We start from the raw sequence: 19,515 nt of genomic DNA, 5'->3' as shown, positions 1-19,515 counted from the left end.
AGAGCATGGATTTTTTTTGCCAATTTATATCACGCTCTACCGTTGGGCCGCCAGACATTTTGTGACCAACGATTGTGACACATAAATACATGTCATCATAAATAGTTCTGCCTCCCAACAAATTATGACGACACCAAAAATTTTGGTCACAAAATGGTACATCATATGACGAAAACATGCCCCGCCATGAGGAATTTCATCATAAAAAGACAAATTTTTTGTAGTGGGGTCTCGCCGCCGCACATGTTGTAGGTATATACGTAGCCTCATCAGGGTTTTGTGTGGGCCAATTCCTTTGGTCGTTGCTATATCCTAAGCTTGTTGCAACGATTCCTTATTTTGTTGCTATATCTAATCCTTGCTACAATGACCCTTAGGTTCGTTGCCATATCTCTTAGCCTCACTGCAATGACCATTAAATCGTTGCAATACAATAACCACATTGCAACGCCTCTGGTTTGCGTCGCAATATCCAAGCTTCCATTCCCAACAACCTGGTATGCGTCGCAACATCTATGCTTCCATTTGCAATGACTGAATTTTGTGTTGTCATAACAAGGATCTATTGCAACAGTAGATAATAATAATAGCAACGCTTCATTTTGGTTGTGACATTATCAAGAATAGCAACCAATCCAAGATACGTTGCATTAGCCTCACCCTACATGCAACGCATTTTTTCTGTTGGGAATACCCCACCTTGTTGCAACGATCAAAAACATGTGTTGTGATATCTCCTACTTATCGCAACCAACAAAATTTTAATCGCGACACTAAGATTTTGATTGCAAAAATTCACCCTAACACAACCAAAATCGCCTGCCGTTGCGCTAAACGTACTTATCGCAACAAAATTATGGGTGTCGCAATAAAAACCGGTCGCATTAGCCAGTTTTTCTGGTAGTGCCTGTGAACCTCTCGAAGGGTAACATGCTATGTAGAAATACAGGTTCGATGATATCAATCTCTTTTATAAGGTGCAATAGAAGATGTGTCATAATATTGAAGAATGATTGTGGAAATATCAACTCAAAGCCAACAAGGAATTGCACCATGTTGTTTTGCACCTTTATTAGTCTGTCTGGGTCAATTACCTTCCGAGGAATTCCATTGAGGAAGGCATATAGCTTCACAATGGTTGATCGGACGTTCTCAGGAAGAATCCCCTGCAACACAAGCGGGAGAAGTTCAGTCATAAGCACGTGGCAGTCATGAGACTTTAGGTTTGTGATTTTCTTCTCAGGAAAATTTAGAGTTCCTTTTATATTGGACGAGTATCCAGATGGATCCTTGATACTACTCAAGCATTCAAACATGTTTTCATTGGTGTTTTTCATCTAGTAAATGGAAAAATTGGTTCTTCCAACTATAAGGACTATTTTAGAGGGATAAAAGTCATGACTGCCATCAAAATTTCATATTTTTGTTTTGTATAATCTAAGTTACCCGGATACGGATACGCGTATCAGTATCGAGGCTGATACGGATACGCCGATACGGCACTCTCCCAAAAAACTCCGATACGTGGATACATTTCAATTTTTTAATAAAATTAAATAAAGACAATGCATATCAAAGTTGACAACAATAAGAAATCGATGTTCAACATAGAGATAGCAGTCAATACAAATACATAACAGGTGCTTCATGGTTCGATGTTCAACATAGGTAAATAGCTTATAGCAGTCAATACAAATACATAACAGGCGCTTCATGGTTTAATTTTTCTTGACAGCTTGGAGTTCAATGCTTCATAGTTTATTCTTCTACATCCTCAACAGGTGCTTCATTCTCTTCCAGGCTGACAACCTCAAGACCAAAGGACACAGCTTGCAATTCAGGCTCATCAAGGGAGAGTTCAACCACTTCAAGAAGACCTACACCAGCCATAGTGTCAAAAGAATCTCCTCCCACATCCCACATTCTTGTCTCTCCTATCTTGTATGCATCTGTTTTTCTTGACATATGCCTCAGATTTGAGTGCACAAAGACCAAATCCTCAGCCCTCTCTGGAGTTAAGGCATTTCTTTTAACACAATGTATGAAGCTATATGTACTCCAATTGCGTTCACAGCAAGAAGATGAGGCTGGTTGGTTAATCAATTTGATCGCCAAATTCATCAATAGAGGAACAAACTGCCCATGATTTGTCCACCAAGTCATGGGGGAAACAGCCCATCTATCATGAATTGAATCGGGATCATTGAATTCTTCTGAACAACTTGAGAACCTTTCATATTCTTCTTTTACTTGAGCCAATTCTTCTGGTATGCGAAAAAACTTTTTGAAGGAAGTCATCTTCATTTGGGATACCTCTTTGTCCTTGTGGGGTGGTACTCATTGAACATTGAAAGACGCATGCTATGATTCATTTTGAAATTTTTTATCATGTTAGCCTCAGTTTTAACAGTATTGTAAAATTCAAGCTGGCTCCAAGCAAATAACTCTTCCATAGAAGGATCCCTTGAGAGTTTAGGCTCACATATACTTTTCAAAGCCAAATTAAGAGTATGCACAACACATGGTGTCCAAAATATGTTACCATATTCAGCTTCCAGTATTAGACCCTCACCTTTACAGTTCAAGGCATTGTCGGTGATGATATGTACCACATTTTGCCGGCCTACTTCTTCAATAACAGACCTCAACTTCTCAGCAATGTATTCTTTTGTCTTGATCTCTCCCTGACAACTATCAGCCCTCAAGAACATAGGTGCTTTCTCAGAAATGGCAACAAAATTGATGATTGGCCGCCTCTGCAGATTTGACCAACCATCGCAGCAGATTGTGACTCCCTTCTCTGCCATGTACTCTTTGTACTCTCCATTAGAGTCTCAATGTGCCTCCTTTCCTGAACCAGGAATCCCTCCCTTGCCCTATTGAACCCAGGAGGCGTGTATCCAGGCATGGTGCGGCTACAAGCAAATGAAAAGGCCTCTCAAAAATATGGATTTCTTAAGAAATTGAAAGATACACCTCCGGAGTAAATTGATCTTACAATTAGAGCATCCAAATGTTTGCGGTCTTCCAATGCCCAAACTTTCTCCAATGCTGAAGCAGGTCCCCTTTTCTTCTTACTAGCTAGTATTGCCTGAAGGAGCAGGAGCAGGAGCAGTAGGCATGGAAACAGTGCGTGCCTTTCCTCTTTGCACTAGTTCTTCACATCTTTTAACTTCCCTCTTCATCTCACAGAGCACTTCATATGGCATCTTGTCACACTTGATAATTCCCCTTCCTGATTTCTGCAGCAAGTGAGCCTCAACTCTAGTGTAGCTAGTGAACTTCTCCATTGAGCAATACTTGCATTTCCAAAGAACATTGCCGCCTCCTGTTTTAGGCTTCTCTAAAATGTTAACATAAGCCCATAGTGGAGCCTTTATATCAACAGTGGATGCAGATCCTGTACTACCACTAGCATTTGTGCTAGCACCTCCAGCAGTAGCACTAGCATTGCTCGATGTAGCCATCTACGGTCTACAAAACTACAGAAGAAAGCAAGAACAGGCCTGAGGTAGTGAGGTCTCTAGATCTGGGAGGAGAAAATCAGAGAGGGAAAAGGTGGGAAGAAGAAATCAATCCTAAGGCTAGAGGACGACGGGAACGGGAAACTCACCTGAGATTGCAGCCGACAGTCCTCCTCGCCGGCGGGCGGCGGCTCGTCGCTGGCGACGGTGAGCGGCGGCGCTCGTGCGCTGCTGGCGGGCACTTGCGTGCGTCGAGCCGTCGAGTGCTGGCTGCGGGCTGCCGTGACGGGCTAGGTCAGAAGGGGTTGGGATATGGATGAGTGCTTCGTGGGTTGGGCCGTATCCAAAAATGTCCAGATACGTGTCCGGCCCGCGTATCCGTTTATTTGCCATTTATTTTTATCCTGATACTCCGCGGACACGTATCGGCGCCGTATCCACGGCGTATCCGTGTCCGGCGCGTATCGGACACGCAATACGTGGCCTGAGCGCCGTGTCCGGGTAACAGAGTGTATAATCTAGGAGATATGGATTTCTCTATATTGGTGCACGGGCTGTTAGGCAGATTCAGAAGTGCTGTTTTAAGTGGTGTTTTACGTGATCTTAGAGGCTTAATGAAATTTTAGTTTGACTACAAAAGCTCTAGTTTATTATCTGAAGTTTCCAAATATGTATTTATTTGGCACCTATTCTTATGTATAAAAATAGATATGAAAAGAAGCACGGCTGCTCTTCTCGATGTTGGTGACGAGAATTGTTGTCCGTAGGTTTCCTTTTGTATTGGGGTTTTGGACATATGATCACTTTGTATTTCTTTGGCTATCTCATTTGGAGTTGTTTTTCTGATACATGGGTGGTTTAGCAGGTAATGTTGCTACGAGGCATCTATGCCATGTCTACATGGTCGGTAAAGGCAAGTGGACGTAGATGTTGCGTTGCTTCAACTTTAACAATCTATTTTTACTGCCTCCACTTATAAAATATAGGAAACATGCTTATATGTGATAATATAACAAATTTGGACATGACTCATAATTATTGGGTGAAGTATGAAACATTATTGCTAATATAAATCTAGAGGTAACGTGTTTTTTTTACTTCAACATGGGTGGATAGATAAGTGAAATGGACTATATGTGGCGAATCTTGAATTTTGTGGATGGGGGATGAAAGTATATTTACATATGATATATACTTAGTACTTTATCCTATGATATGTTTTCCTATGAGTAAATTTTTTGGAATCCTTAGCGATTTACTAATAAGTGGGCTTGTTATATTAGAGGTTATATTAATCTTGGTATATGAAAATCTCTATGGTGTTTATGCTACTTATGTCTCATAGTGCTATTATGCGTGGGTAAATTGTAGTTTGGATTACGAATAAGGTTCGAAGTAGTTTCCTACTATTCTTTGGTATATGTGTTAAAATATAAGGATTGAACTTTGGGTTGACTAGCTCTATTTAGAAACACTATTTTTCTTTCTTTGGTATGATAGATATGCTTTGGGCTTGGATTATGAAATTAGTGTTCATCTCTATGTTTAAATTACTACCTTAAGATTACGGAGATCTACATACATGATGGTATGATTAACTATTTGGTTGATGTTTGGCATATGTGAGATTACATTATTTAATCATGATCGATGCAATTTATGTTACAGAAGCACTGCTTGTACCTCTCAATATAAATTATCATGGACTATTCTCTTTTCCATCACGGAGTACATGGTATTTGGATATGGAGTATATGGTATTTGGATATTATTTAATTTTGATATGACATTTATCTTGTGGCATTGCATCATATTGCATTGCATTGGCATATGGAGTTATGTCACGAACCTATGGTTCGGAGATATGACATTTATCTTGTGGCATTATAATATCGTTTATTGGGCATAACGATGCAGCTTCATTCCTTGTTGGGTATGAAGGCAGGAGTTCATATACATCCATATGCATACATCATTGGTTTGGCATAATGTTGCAGCTTCATACCTTGTTGGGTATGAAGTCAGGAGTTCATATGCATCCATATGCATACAGCATCATTGGTTTGGCATAATGTTGCAGCTTCATACCTTGATGGGTATGAAGGGAGGAGTTCATGTGCATTGATATGTTTTTTTAAATGGTGGAACGTTGGATGTGATGGAGTTACCTTTGTCAATACATATGTTATGCTGTTATGCTAACTCACTGTGGTGTTGCTTATGGATTTTCGAAATACCATATGTGTGCCTCTTGCATTCGCTTACTTTATTATTTGGATATTTGGGTATAGGTTATAAATCATATTGAAGCTAATATGGTTGTGAAACTTCTCCATTGTGATGTGCATTTTGGTATGACTTACAGGATTATGGAGATATTGTACATGTTGTTTCCTTGCATTTCATGGCATCCTAATTGGATTGCAAACATTATTCCATTTTTATTTATATATGATCACCACATTGCTACCTTTATTTCTAGTCGCTACGGAGACCTACATACTATGATGGTGTTAAGGGCTGCTTATTATCATCCTGTTTGGATCTTACATTAATTTATTATTAGTAGCTCGGTATCAAAATAATATTATTTTATTCTTGCTATACTCTCGGTACATCTGATGAATGGTGGAACTATCTTTTGATACTTGCTACTTTGTCAAATGATTAATTAATCTATTGTGGTTTAAATAGCTTGTTAAAGTAGTTCACTTGCTGAGATTATTCAATCTCACTCTTGTTATATCCCTCCCCAGGTTATTTCTTGAAGCTAACATGAAGGGAAGTGGGTTAGTTGCACGCCATATACTTCTACGGGATCTCGTAATAATGTGTTGCACAATTCTGAGTTTTGTTAGATTTTATAGCATTTTTAATCCTTTTGTCCAGGATCTAGAGTTGTCTTGTTGGAGAACCACGCATTTCATATACATCTGTCTGTTGATGTTTTCGCGTTGTGCTTGTTCATAGGGTTTTGCGGCTGAAATTTTAATTTTCAGCTTTTTGTAGTGTAGAATGTAGTATCTCAGTGTTGCGTGATACCTGGGGTGTTACATGGAGGCACGGCCACGCGGTACGCGCATCGCCGAGAGAGAGCTGGAGGGCTGGTGACCGAGTGGCAGCGAGGGGAGGAGAGGGAGGGGGTGGTGATTAGGGTTTTGAAGTGGATGGAGAATATATATATATATATATATATATATATATATATATATATATATATATATATATATATATATATGAGGATGTTACTGACCATTAACGGGTCTAACCATGCTAGGCCTAAAATGGTGCGATGATCAGATCAGCCTACGGGCTAAGATGGTGGCCCAGAAACATCTTGTCAGGCAGCCCAAGTACTGTAGCTATCGGGCCAGGTTTGTGCTAGCTAGTATTGGGTAGTATTTTAGTGCCGGGTCTCATGCCGCCCGATGGGCCTGGCCCATCTAGGCATCTATATCTGGCATATAAGCTAAGCGTCGCATGATTCAAGTTCAACTATGGTCATGCTCGTGTCACACCCAATGTATTTCTGGTATCCAAGACGGAAATTTTCCTGATCCACACACGTTGTGGCAGGCCAATGTCCAGGCTCAGGTTGAATGCAGCATCCGATGCTAGCGCTCGGATATCGGACGTCGGGGCGCTAACATGAGACGTTGCATTGCGCCTAGATCAGACGCCCATACGCTAGCAGCTCCAATATATTATTAACGAGATATTGAAATATGTTAAAACTAGCATTAGGGTGCGAGGGTCTTATTTCATCTAATTACGTCCGACCTCATGAGTCAGAATTAAATACAGTCGCCATCCTATGTAACATCAGGGCATGTACAACATATAGACAGCAAGCTGTCTGTATGATGATGTCACAGCTTATAAAGACAGCTAAAAAACAGTACATACAACCCATGATCTATTTAGTTGTCTGTATACTATTTAATGCATGTATGTGCACATAAATCATGGTGATCAAATGTATCTTATATCTTTGTATGCTATGATATTGCTTCCTTGAGATAATTATTATCTCCTTAAAAAATACATATAAATAAATTTATAAGCTTATATAGACTAATGCTCTTCCGTGGGGATGTAGAAGATAAAAAACAAAAAACAAAAAACAAAAATAAGCCACCAACCTTATCCCTTCCGTGGGGATGTGCTCACATCGCTCTCACTCTCTCTGCTCTCTGTGCTCACTAGCTCTCTCTCTGCTCTCTGTGCTCACTCGATCTCTCTCTCTCTGCTCTGTGCTCGCGTTGCCAGCGCACGCATGAGCATCGCAGTTGGCCGGCGAGCGCGACCGTAGCGTCGGTGGGCGCAGAGGAGCATCGGAGGTAGGGGCTCACCGGAGCGGGATCTTGGCGGCGTCAACGGCGCGCATGGTGCTGCGGCGGAGCGGCGGGGAGGCGGCTCCGGCGTGCTGCGGGCCGGGGAGATGCAACAAGAGTCTCGGCAAAGGCGCGGAGGAGCTACCTGTGCAAGGAATCGGTCCGAGGGGCTCGGTGTCCGGCGGATTTGGCCGCGGGCGCCGGCGGTCTTGAAGCTGGGAGGCGTCAGCGTGGGCAAACGGCGCTTCCCGTCGGAACGCCCTTCCAGCCCAAATCGTGGCCACCCGCACTTGATCCGTGGTTGCCGTCGACGAGCCGCAACACAGTGTACAATGGGGCGCTGAGGTCGTCTTCTTGCATTGGGCAACGAGCCCACGTCGTCGCCTCGCGTCGGCGGGGTGTTTTTTTTGCAAATTCTTCCTCTTGCAGACGGCGTCCGCAGAGTGACATCGTCACTGCACGTGGGCTCAGCCGCTCGTCGGACCCACGCGTCGGTCACTGCAGTCGACTGCAGAGGATCTCAATCCTCCGCGTGGAATCAACTCCTCTGACCGCTCCGCGTTGTACGTGCCCTAAATATAATAAAGCATCGGAGGATGTTTAATTAATCAGCTCACAGTACACAGTACTCTAGACAATGCGCCACACTTAGAACGAAATGTCAGGATTGACCTAGGAGAAAAACACAAGAAAAATAATTTATTGACGGGCCGTTCCATTGCAAACTTGATATGCCACCTTGAAGAATTGAAACATGAAAGCTAGGGGTGTCAATTGGTATCTATTAGGTGCCCTCCAACCCTTTCTAATTTAAAATTTTGTACTAAATTTCTAAAATAATATTTCAATTTAAAAAATTAGTACAAAATTTTAAACTTAAGAGAGATGAAGATGCACCTAAGAGTCATCCATTTGTACCCCTAATAAAAGTATCCCATAATTCAACATTATCGCATCGAGTACCTCACTGGCATGACTTTGAGGATGATTAGCACAAGTAGAACGGTTTGGTCTGAACACATCTCGTGGCTTTCCAGTGTATAAATGCACAAGCCAAGTGGAAAAGCAAGCTTTATTCTTTTTTTTGGCAACCAATCAAGCTTTATTCTACTTGTACCCCACAAGGCATCATTGATGCATGGCCCGTCACTAACTGCTGCCAACCAGGTGTGTATTGACCTTGTTTGGTTGGCGCTAAGATAGCGTGCTAATGAATAGCGATATTTTGACTGCTAATACAGTATCAAACAAAGTCAGTTTACAAAACCAACTCCAGAACCCCGTGCTAGTGACGCTGAAGAATCTAATCAGGCCTTTGACCACGTGATTAGAGGATGATTACTATAGCATCACTGCAGCCAATCATCAATTAATTACCGTCATTAGATTCGTCGCGAAAAGTTACAACCATCCCTAAAAAAAGTTTTATAAATAGACTTCGTTTAGGGGCCGTTTAGTTCCCAAAAAATCCCAAAAATTTTCGGACTGCCAGATGTTCCCTATACAACCCAAAAACTTTTGGTCCTTAGTGGTGCAGGTGTTTAGATGCCGAAAATTTTTGGACTGCATAGCAGCCGCATTCAATGCATGCATACAGTGTGGAAACATGCAAAGCTGGACTGGCCAGCATGCGCGGTGCCACTGTAGCATTTGGGGCGGCGAAAATTTTCGCGGTGCGGACGTTGGGCCGTTTAGTTAACGAAATTCGGAACGGGCTGAAAACCGAAATTTTCCGAGAACTAAACGGGCTCTTAGTGGTTCATGCATGCGAATTTTTTTTTTTCGGAAAACGTGCGCACTAGTTTTGTGGAAAAAACAAAGCCAATAGCTCACTTCGTTATATATGCATGCAACGAGCTCTGGTGCTCTATGAACAACGACGCCCGCCGACTCCGCCACTCTCCAACGCGCCTCCTGCCGCTCGCGAGCTCCGTCGTCCACCACCCGCAGCGGCCGCAGATCCGAGCTAGGCCGTCCTCCCGCTCGGCCTCTGCACGGCTGCCTCTCGCTAGGCCTCTGCATGGTGGCCTCCAGCTCGGCCTCGGCACGGCCGCCCGCCGCATCCGCGTCTGCCGCGGACCACGCGCGCCGTCGTGCCCGCCACACGCGCCGCAGCCCGCACGCCGCCGCCCGTCGCCCGCATACGTGTCTGCCGCGGCTGCGCCTCGCCGCGCGCGCCGCGGCCCGCGTACGCCGTGCCGCGTCGGCGCCGCACCGGCCGCCGCGGCTGCGCCTCACCGTGGTCTCCCCGCCGCGCACGCGCGGCTCGCGTTCGTCGTGCTGGCTGCCGCGTACGTGTCTGCCGCGGCTGCGCCTCGCCGCGCTCGCCGCCGCCCGCCGCGGCCTGCGTCCGCCGTGCCGCGTCGGCGCCGCCCCGGCCGCGGCGGCGGCTCGCATCTCACCGCGGTCACCCCACCGCGCGCGCCGCAGCCCGCGTCGGCGCCGCGCCCGCCACCGCACGACGCGCCGCCGAGCGCCGCCGCTCTAGGCCTTGCCGCGTTTCCATGACGGCCGCTGCTCTCCCATAGCACCAAAGTGCCCTGCGCTTGGATGAGGGAAGAGATAAGGAGAGAGAGAGAGGGGGAGAGGGAAGAGACAACGTGAGAGAGAGAAGGGGAAGAGATAAGGCCAGCCACGTGACTCGAGGAATAGATAAGGAGGGAGGAAAGAGAGAGTACGCCCCGATGGATTTCAAATTTTTAACAAGACTAAGCGCCGGTGGTTTTGAACTTTTTAGGGCGGATGATTTCATCACCCACTTCTACAAATGACCTCTATTTGTAGGGGCGGGTGGAGATCCGCCCCTAAAAATATATTATTAGGTGCGGGTCGAATGCTACAGTACGTCTGCTCTATTTATAGCAATGTGGTGAAATTTCAGTTCGCCCCTAAAAAAGTTGGGGTGTTCCTACAAATCGTTTTTGTAGTAGTGGTTTCATATCTAAGTTTTAGTGGTATGATCGAAAATTTTATAGTTTATGCATTATTCATTTAAGAATGTTTAGTATCACATGATCATTTACTAGTTGTGCCATACATATGGCTATAACTATATAATAGCACTACAACACAAATCTAATGTAGAGACACTTCTGTATAGACATTTCACAATTTGTCTTTACAAATATGTCATAATGTATTGTAGACACATTTTTATGGTACTTTTGAAAGTGTCACATGTATTGAGACAATATTTGAGGTATTTTAAATCATAGAGACACTTTTTCAAGTCATTTTATAAAATGTCAATATAGATTATTAGGGGCAAGTTTGAGACACTTCAATTTTCGACATCAGCCCCTTAAAGGCATAGTTTGACTCATTCCATTTAATATTTTGAGATACTATTTAGATCATTGAGGCGTGTTATAGAATACTAATAAGAATTATACTGATTATATAAGTAACAATTGTTGTAAGGTTGAGATGGCTAGCAGGCTGAGGATTGTGCAATATGACGTGAGGTCTTGAGTTTAAAGCTTCAAAGCTATATTATTCACATTTTTTTCAATATTTTTTAGTGCATTTTAGTGCACCTAGAGGGTAGAGACATATTAGTATGTCATTACAAGTTGTCTTATGGTATATAGAGACAACTAGGTCAGCACGCGCGCTACGCCATGCCCATGTTGTCTCTTCGTTTTTCCGATGGTTTTAATATGATGCATTAGTAAACCGGAATCAAATATGAATTACAGTGCGGTGCAGGGGTCCGATTTCCATTACACTAAGAGCAAAGAGAGGCATTCTTTTAGCTTTGCATTAAAAGGTGGCTATCAAATGAGCAGGAAATCACCATTGCAGCATGTAGTGCTCTCATTAATTGTGGAGGAATATGCTGCTCACCATAACAGAAACCGCTCGGAGGTACCAGTCGTCAACAGGCAGGAAGCCGTGCATTAACCAGAGACATTATAATTCTAATGGTACGTTTGCTGCCTTCATCCAAACACAAATCAGTGTTTGATGCCCTAAAAAAGATGAAAACATTCCAAACAACAATATAGGACAATACTTAATTAAATGAAGAAACATAGAAAATATATATTTGGATGTTAACTGCGAAGTACAGATGCAACTTGACATGTTACCACTCAATGTTTTACTGAAAGAGAAGTATGCCGCAAAAAACTGTAAGAATGGAATCAAACTACAAAGTAGAATATAAACCATATTGCTGCTAAACCATACTATGAAGAAAACAAAGTATAGTAGAAGAAACCAGGAGATTTTCCATTATATCTGAAGCACTACTGCCTTCTTATCTGAAATGAGTAATAATACCTTACCCGTAAGTTCAATTAAACTGTCTGTTCTGTCTTGCAACACTAAGAAAAGATATACACTTTTTGTGAGGAGAAAAATACATAATCTCTCTTACCACTGTTCTTGTGCTAAAAGCATTCAAGTGTCATTCTTCTCAGTTACTATCACCCAGCCATTGAACAGCAGTGGGATGCTCAACCTACAGTAAATAGATCAACCAATTATCCTAGATGGGGAGATGGAACGAACAAAACTTCAACAGTTATCATGGTTGCCAAAAGTGAATCGAGAACCAACAAAGGAATAGTGGACAAAATTTCAGGGGTGAGAGAAATAAAGGGGAAAAGGACATGAGCAGCAGAGCACACCTGAGCACAGGCAGCAAGAAACAGGTCCCCCGAAGCAAGCAGCCCAAATCCTCGCTCGAATTCTACTGACATAGAGACAGCACGGAAGAGAACATCCACAAAGATCTGGATCCACAGAGGGGGCGATGCAAAAGTAGACAGGAAGGAGGAGTCAACATAAGAATGAAATGAAACGGCGCAAAAAGACACAAACGCAGAGCGAACTCACCAACAACACGAGCGGCGACGCTGAATCGAGGGGCACGGGTTGCGGCGCTGTGTGTGTGAAATAATTTGTAATGGCAGATCTATTCCTGCAAATAAAAGAAAATCATTAAAATAGGAGCAGAAGAATTGGATAAAAAAGTTGCTATTTAAAATTAGTGTCGGTGATTTTGATAAAGCGGCTAGTGCAGCCACACTCCGCGGGCAGCTATGGATATTAACTGCTGATTATAGTAATAATACCATGAGAACAAAGGCTCAAACATTACTTACAAAAAGAGGTACAATTAACAAATTATTTCTTACGAAGACACAATGGAAAATCCAAGTAAATAGCTCAATGCTTTACCACTCAATTGGCAAGCTACAGATTGAAATCAAAATAGACACCAATACTCAACATGTTCTCTGATACATTGTAAAGAGAGGTTCATTCATGTTCCCAGATTTGTTTAATAGAGAGGCACATGTAGAATGCATATCGGATATTACTCAGCATAAAACTTATCAAGTCGCTACCAAAGTTCTCAGATGTATTGTGGAGCAAGATTCATGCATAGTATATTAGATAGTAATCAGTAAGGACCTTAAGCAGTTTGGTATGGTTGCTACATCTAAGGGAAACAACATCTCAAGACAGTAGATGCTTGCAAAAGGGGAAGATCCATGCCTTTATAATCAGAGAGAGAGAGAGAGAGATCTATTGCGGTCAGCAAAAACATGCGCAGGAAGGATGTGATTTGGTGATGGAGTCAGTGTGCCCCTCAATAGCGGGGAGGAAGAAGAATGGGATCGCATCCACGCGAGCGTGAGGCAAAGAAGACGAAGCCACGAGGAGAGAGGCGGGAGCACATCAACGAAGGGAGGAGGCCGCCACGGTCGCCGGCCATGACGCCATTGCGCGTGCGCGCCGCCATGCCGCGCGTACGCCGGCGGGGAGGAAGGGCCGCGGGCCGCGGGCCGCCGCCGCAGCGCGTGCGCGCTGCCGTGCCTCGCATCCGCCGGCGGGGACCTCTGCGGACGATGGCGCCAAAGCCGCGCGCCTGGAGGACGACGCCGTCGGTCGGGCCGGTCGCCGACGGCCGGGCTGAGGACTCCCGCGCCGCCGCTCTCCTGCAATGGCAGCGAGATCCAAGCGTGGGATCGCATGCACGCGAGTGTGAGGCAGAGAAGACGTAGCCACGAGGAGGGAGGAGGGGGCACATCGACGAAGGGAGGAGGCCGCCACGGTCGCCGGCCCCGACGCCGCTGCACGTGCGCGTCGCCGTGTCACGTGTACGCCGGCAGGGAGGGAGGGCCGCAGGTTGCCGCCGCGGCGCATGCGCACCGCCGTGCCGCGCATCCGCCGGCGGGGACCTCCGCGGACGATGGCGCCGAAGCCGCGCGCCTGGAGGACGACGCCGTCGGTCGGGCCGGTCGCCGATGGCCGGGCTGAGGACTCCCGCGCCGCCGCTCTCCTGCAATGTCGGCGAGGTCCTGCCTTCCCCAAACCCTCCCAAACCCTAGGCCACCGCGAGAGGAGGAAAACGAAAGCGGAAAAGAGGCAGGAAGGGAACGGGCGGTGTCCCGTGGAGACAGAGGCAGCGCACCGTGGCGAGGCCCGCGTGGATCAGAGGCGGTGCGGCACCAAAGAGGCCCACACGTAGAGCACGGAGCGCGACCTCGGCAAGAGGGCAGAGTGAGGAACCCATGGCCCGTGTCGCGCGTCCTCTGCCCGGCACGTGTTGCGACGGGAGCAGCGGGTTGCTCTCGCCGCTCCCTCTCCATGGTGCACAGTGACTAGAGTATTAACAAAGTGTCTCACCTATCAAAGTGATATTGGATGTAGTGACATCTCTACGACATAGTAAAAAATGACTCTACAATTATGTAGAGACAACGTAACCTAAAATATCTCTACAAGCTAAAAATAATATCTCTACTTGCATGTTTTGTTGTAGTGTAGTATCACTACTTCAGAAATCTTTACAGAGGCGGGCAAAAAAAACATTAATCGAGGTAGTTATTGCAACCGTCTCGGAGCAATGGTCATAGTTAATCGTGCCTTAATGGAGGTAGTTTCCTTGCCCGCCACGGTTAATCAAATAAAAAATTAAAACAAAAAGAAAAAGCCTGCCGAGCCCATCATAAGCCTGTCGAGCCAACCACAGACCCTGCCGAGCCCATCACGGCCCATCGCCGTGCCTGGTGCTGCTCCACCACCACCGTCAGCTCGGCTGCTGTCCTCCCGCGCTGCCTCTGCTTGATTGCTGCCCTTCTCGCCACAGCCGCCGCCGCCGCTCCGGGTCGAGGCCACCATCGTTCGGGCCACCGTGGTCGCTCCAGGTGCCGGCCGCCGTCCTTCGCGCTGCCGCCGCCGCTCCAGGCCACGGCTCAGCGGCGTCAGCGCTGCCGCCGCCCCTGCTCTGAGGCGCTGCTCCGTGCCGCCACTGCTGCTCGGCTCCGGCGCCAGTAGTCGGAAGGGAGAGGAAGGGCCGGGGCAGAGGAAGAGGGCCGTGCGTGAGTGCGGGAGGGAGTGGAGAGGGTGAGGAAGGGCGGCAACTGACTGTGGTGGAGGGGGAGAGAGAGAAGTGTGGCACTCCAAACCCTAAGAGATATATACACTAAGCGGGATATCGGGCCAGGATGGGATGTTTGGCCTTTTAGTTGAGTCTGTATTTTCTGAGGCAAGCCTTATAGTGCGCCCGTGTTGGTTAATCGATTAACTGAGGCATTTGCTTTAGAACAACCGCTTCAGTTAATCAATATTAACTGAGACGGGCTTTTTAAGTGTACCCGCCACAGTTAATCCATTTTGCGAGATGGTTTCTTTTAAACACTTCAGTTAATAAAAACTGACCTCCTCGGATGTGTTAAAAAAGGGTCACCATAAACTATTTTTTGTAGTAGTGTGTCTCATACAACTCAAGACATATTTTGAAGTTATCACAATCTTAATATTTATATACACTAAAATGTATTTGACATATTCTTTCGGTATCTGTAGATCAAAATAACCATAGCGTAGAAATTTCACTTTTTTTACTTTTTTGCTATATTTAAAGATTTAAATGGATTTTCGGAATGAAAACAAAAAATATTTGTATAGGCTAGTCACGGCGTCACTCGCCCCTAAAAATAAATTTGTAGGGGCGGGTCATGGCTTCACCAGCCCCTACACATCATTTTCAAAGTTACTATAAAGAAATATCATGTCTCATAGAGTCACAAGTGTTTGTGTAGTATGGTGGAGAGGAGGGTACGTGCAAAGCTTGAGACAAGTGGTTCGAACCTTATTTACGCAAATGCACATATTTCATAAAAAAAAGTTGTACCTCGATAGTAGATGGTCTTGTGGTGGTGGGCAGTTAGCTAGGATATTTTTTCTTTTTGCTTTTGATGTTTTCAAAAATTTTCTGATTTTTTTATTTTCTGAAAATGATTTGTAGGGGCGGGTACGTTACCCACTTGTACAAATCGATTTTTAGCTGTGAGAATTAGAGACAGATATCGCACCTGCCCCTAAAAATACAATCTTATACCCGCTCCTAAAAATATTTTTTGTAGTAGAATAAACGATGACGTTGCTTGCTTAATGTGATGGGTGAGGCGGCCGGAGTGGTTAAGCAACGAAGGCGCAACTAACGCTATGAATGGAGAGATTAGCAAGGCATCATCGTGTCCGTCCATGTTGGAAACGCGTCTTCATGGGTCTGGTGTGGTAGAGGTTGTCAGGTTCGGACTCTCACTTGGCAAGGTAGCTTTCATGTGTTTAGCCCGGGCTTTGGACCGGCGGTCAAGCAAGTGAATTTTTTTCAGTGGACTGATTAGCGGGTCACCTATTTTCTACTCCCTTCATTTCAAATTATAAGTCATTTTGGAATTTCTTGATGCATAGATTTTTTGCAATGTATCTAAATATAGTGTATATTTATTCTAGGTGTATAGTAAAAACTATGATCCAGAAAAAATACCAAAATGACCATTAATTCGGAATGGAGGGAGTAATGTCAATCAGGCAGTCTTTTTACCTCTTATGGAAGGAGACATGCATGCTTGTGGCAAAATTGGTACAATTGAGCAAATGAAAGTAGTACCCTATCTGAAGCTTATACCACCCTTTCAGTTCTGGCTCTTAATCTCTGGGACCCACGATATTCTAGGTGTTCCTTAGGACACATCATCAAACTGCCAATGTATGAACACCCAAGATTATCGCCGGTTGTACTTGTAGCCCATGTGCAACACGAATAATTGTAACGACCTTCGCGCCGACCCGATAATGCATGAAAAAAATGTACCCAATCTTCAGCATCAGCAGGACGTCTGTGCCCCCCAGCACTGGCGGCCACTAGTATAAAGGCGACCCATCCCCTGTGCTTTCTTCGCACCACAACCCAAACGCACTCCACTTTCCAAGCACATTTCCAAGACGCTCAAGATCGAGTAGCCACCATGGCGCGGCGTTCTCTAGCTCTTCTCGCCGCCGCCCTTGCGATTTTGCAGGTCGCCTCGGCGAGGTCCTGGCTCAGACAATTCACCACAGACGGCACCGTGCGCATGGGAAGCGACGCTTCGGGCCAGCAGGTGGTGATGCTCAACCTAGACCGGAGCTCCGGCGCCGCCGGCCTAAACTCCAAGCAGCAGTTCCTCTACGGCGAGTTCAGCTTCGAGATGAAGCTCATCCGGGGAAACTCCGCCGGCACCGTCTCATGCTTTTACGTAAGTCGATCAGCTTTCTCCCGACTCGCACAAAACCTCTCACTGGATCCGCAGATAACTCACAGATGCTGCTGCTTTGTGGACAATTGCAGCTTTCGTCCGGCACCGACGACTGGCGCGACGAGATCGACACGGAGCTCTTGGGCAACTCAAGTTGCCAGCCCGTTGTACTCAACACCAACGTCTGGGCCAATGGTGACGGCAAGAAGGAGCACCAGTTCGACCTCTGGTTCGACCCCTCGGCCGACCACCACACCTACACCATCATCTGGAACCCCAGCAACATCCTCTTCAAGGTCGACAACGTCTTCATCCGCTCCTTCAAGCGCTACGCCGACCTCCCCTACCCGAGCTCCAAGCCCATGACCCTGCATGCTACCCTGTGGGACGGCAGCTACTGGGCCACCGAGAAGGGCAAGGTCCCCATCGACTGGAACAACGCGCCCTTCGTCGTCTCCTACCGGAGCTTCTACGCCAGCGCCTGCGTCAGCGGCGGCGCGTGCCACGCCGGCAGGGATGGCTGGATGAGGAAGCAGCTCAGCCGCGCCGAGTTGGGGACCGTGAAGTGGGCGGAGCGCAACTACATGCGCTACAACTACTGCCAGGATGGGTGGAGGTTCCCGCAGGGGCTCCCAGCTGAATGCAGCCGCAGCTAAGCTGAGTCCTCCGCCTTTTGATCCAGAGCTGGGCACCTATTGCTATTGGTTCTTATTTTTATTGGATTTATGGTTCGTGTTCTTCTTTGCAAAGTTGTGATAAATAGCAGCCCCGCCGCAACGTGTGGGCGGTTGGACACCTAGTTTTTCCTCAAGAAAGAAAGCATGCGATTTTTATGTGTCTTTGGATACCGCAATACAATTGTTCAAGTGAGCTGTGAGAATCTTCGTTCCTAAAGTCAAGGAGCAAAGCAAATATCATTATAGTAAAAGGGAATACTACAAAATGTTCCATCACTAACTGAGAGGATACAATTAAAAAACCTATATTGCACATTTGCACTACACTGCAGACCATCTCATCCGTGTCAGCCCGAAGCGCACCGAACATTGATCCAGAAGATCCGTGCCAGTAATTTTTTTGGTTATCAGTTAGTTTCTGTGCCGGCACTTATTACTGACGACATCACCGAACTCATTTTTGCTGTTCTTCCATGGATAGAAGATGTTAAATCATTTATCTTGCCAGACCGTTCCAGCCCCCGCGTCGTCTCTCCCGTGGGAGGCGACTTTTTTTTTTAGAAAAGGGAAACTTTATTAACTTCAAGTCTGATACATCGAGGTGTATATATTGTCTTAAAATGTTCCGGCCTCTGCCCTAACGACACACAATCCTTTAAAAAGTTTTGGAATAGCTATCAATCCTAAGATTAGACTGCCACCCATGTACCCGGGCAAAAAAATCATTGGCCACCTGGGCCAAAAAATGCGATGCCGCCACAAGGGTGTCATGCGAAGAAGGCCGTTGTGGGATAGCCCATGTTTGTAGCCAATGTGTAGTCGCAAAGATAACCTGCAAGAAAGAATGTTTTTGTTATAAAAAAACCACCACATTTCTGCAGCGCCAAATAGACCAGCAGAGGGCTGCAGCACCTACAAGGACAAGTGGTTTGTAATCTTTTAGTATACCATTCAACCAGTTTCCAAACATATTAGATACACTACTTTGTTTAGGCAAATCCCAAGCCACGTAGACCGAGGCCCATACCAATCGTGTAAAGTGGCAATCAAAGAAAAGATGTTGTATTGTCTCATCTTCATGACAAAAGCAGCATTGTTGGCTCCCTTGCCAATTGCGTCTTGCTAGGTTGTCTTTTGTAAGTATGACCCCCCCATTTTAGGTACCATAGAAAGATCTTGATCTTTGATTGTATTTGGGATATTCTGATGTATTAGTCCGAGGTAATGTGATTTTACAGTAAAAACACATGTTTGGTGTAGATTCTATTTGAAATCATCCCATTCGTGATTAAGTGTAATGTTAGCTAGGCGTGTAGCAAGGTTATTCCACATTACTAATTTGCTGCCAATTAGATCTCTTCGCCAAGATAGATTGGGGGGGTACCTGAACACACACAGTACCTCAGCCACCGTATTCTGTTTTTTGCGAACAATGTTATAAAGTTGTGGGTATTGTTCGCGAAGGGATCTATTACCCAACCATTCATCTTCCCAAAATCTT

At 45.5% G+C, this 19,515-nt stretch overlaps 1 protein-coding gene across 1 annotated transcript; it reads left to right on the top strand.

Annotated features, from left to right (window-relative positions):
• Nucleotides 1-17,015: 17,015 nt before the first annotated feature.
• LOC120677265 (xyloglucan endotransglycosylase/hydrolase protein 8-like) lies at nt 17,016-18,176 on the top strand. The gene is made up of 2 exons (XM_039958412.1): nt 17,016-17,337; nt 17,430-18,176. Exons 1-2 carry the CDS (start codon nt 17,071-17,073, stop codon nt 17,991-17,993), a joined length of 831 nt encoding a protein of 276 aa, XP_039814346.1. The 5' UTR covers nt 17,016-17,070; the 3' UTR covers nt 17,994-18,176.
• The last annotated feature ends 1,339 nt before the right edge of the window (nt 18,177-19,515 follow it).

Source organism: Panicum virgatum, chromosome 6N, assembly GCF_016808335.1.
Source record: "Panicum virgatum strain AP13 chromosome 6N, P.virgatum_v5, whole genome shotgun sequence".
Classification (NCBI taxonomy): domain Eukaryota; kingdom Viridiplantae; phylum Streptophyta; class Magnoliopsida; order Poales; family Poaceae; genus Panicum; species Panicum virgatum.
The sequence above is the reverse complement of the archived record's forward strand: the minus strand, read 5'-3'. Positions and strand labels throughout refer to the sequence as shown.

Bases quoted from the DNA above. Each gene is read 5' to 3' on its own strand.
- LOC120677265 (XM_039958412.1), top strand. From the start codon at position 17,071: ATGGCGCGGCGTTCTCTAGCTCTTCTCGCCGCCGCCCTTGCGATTTTG. The intron at 17,338-17,429 runs GTAAGTCGATCA...GGACAATTGCAG, and splicing joins GCACCGTCTCATGCTTTTAC to CTTTCGTCCGGCACCGACGA.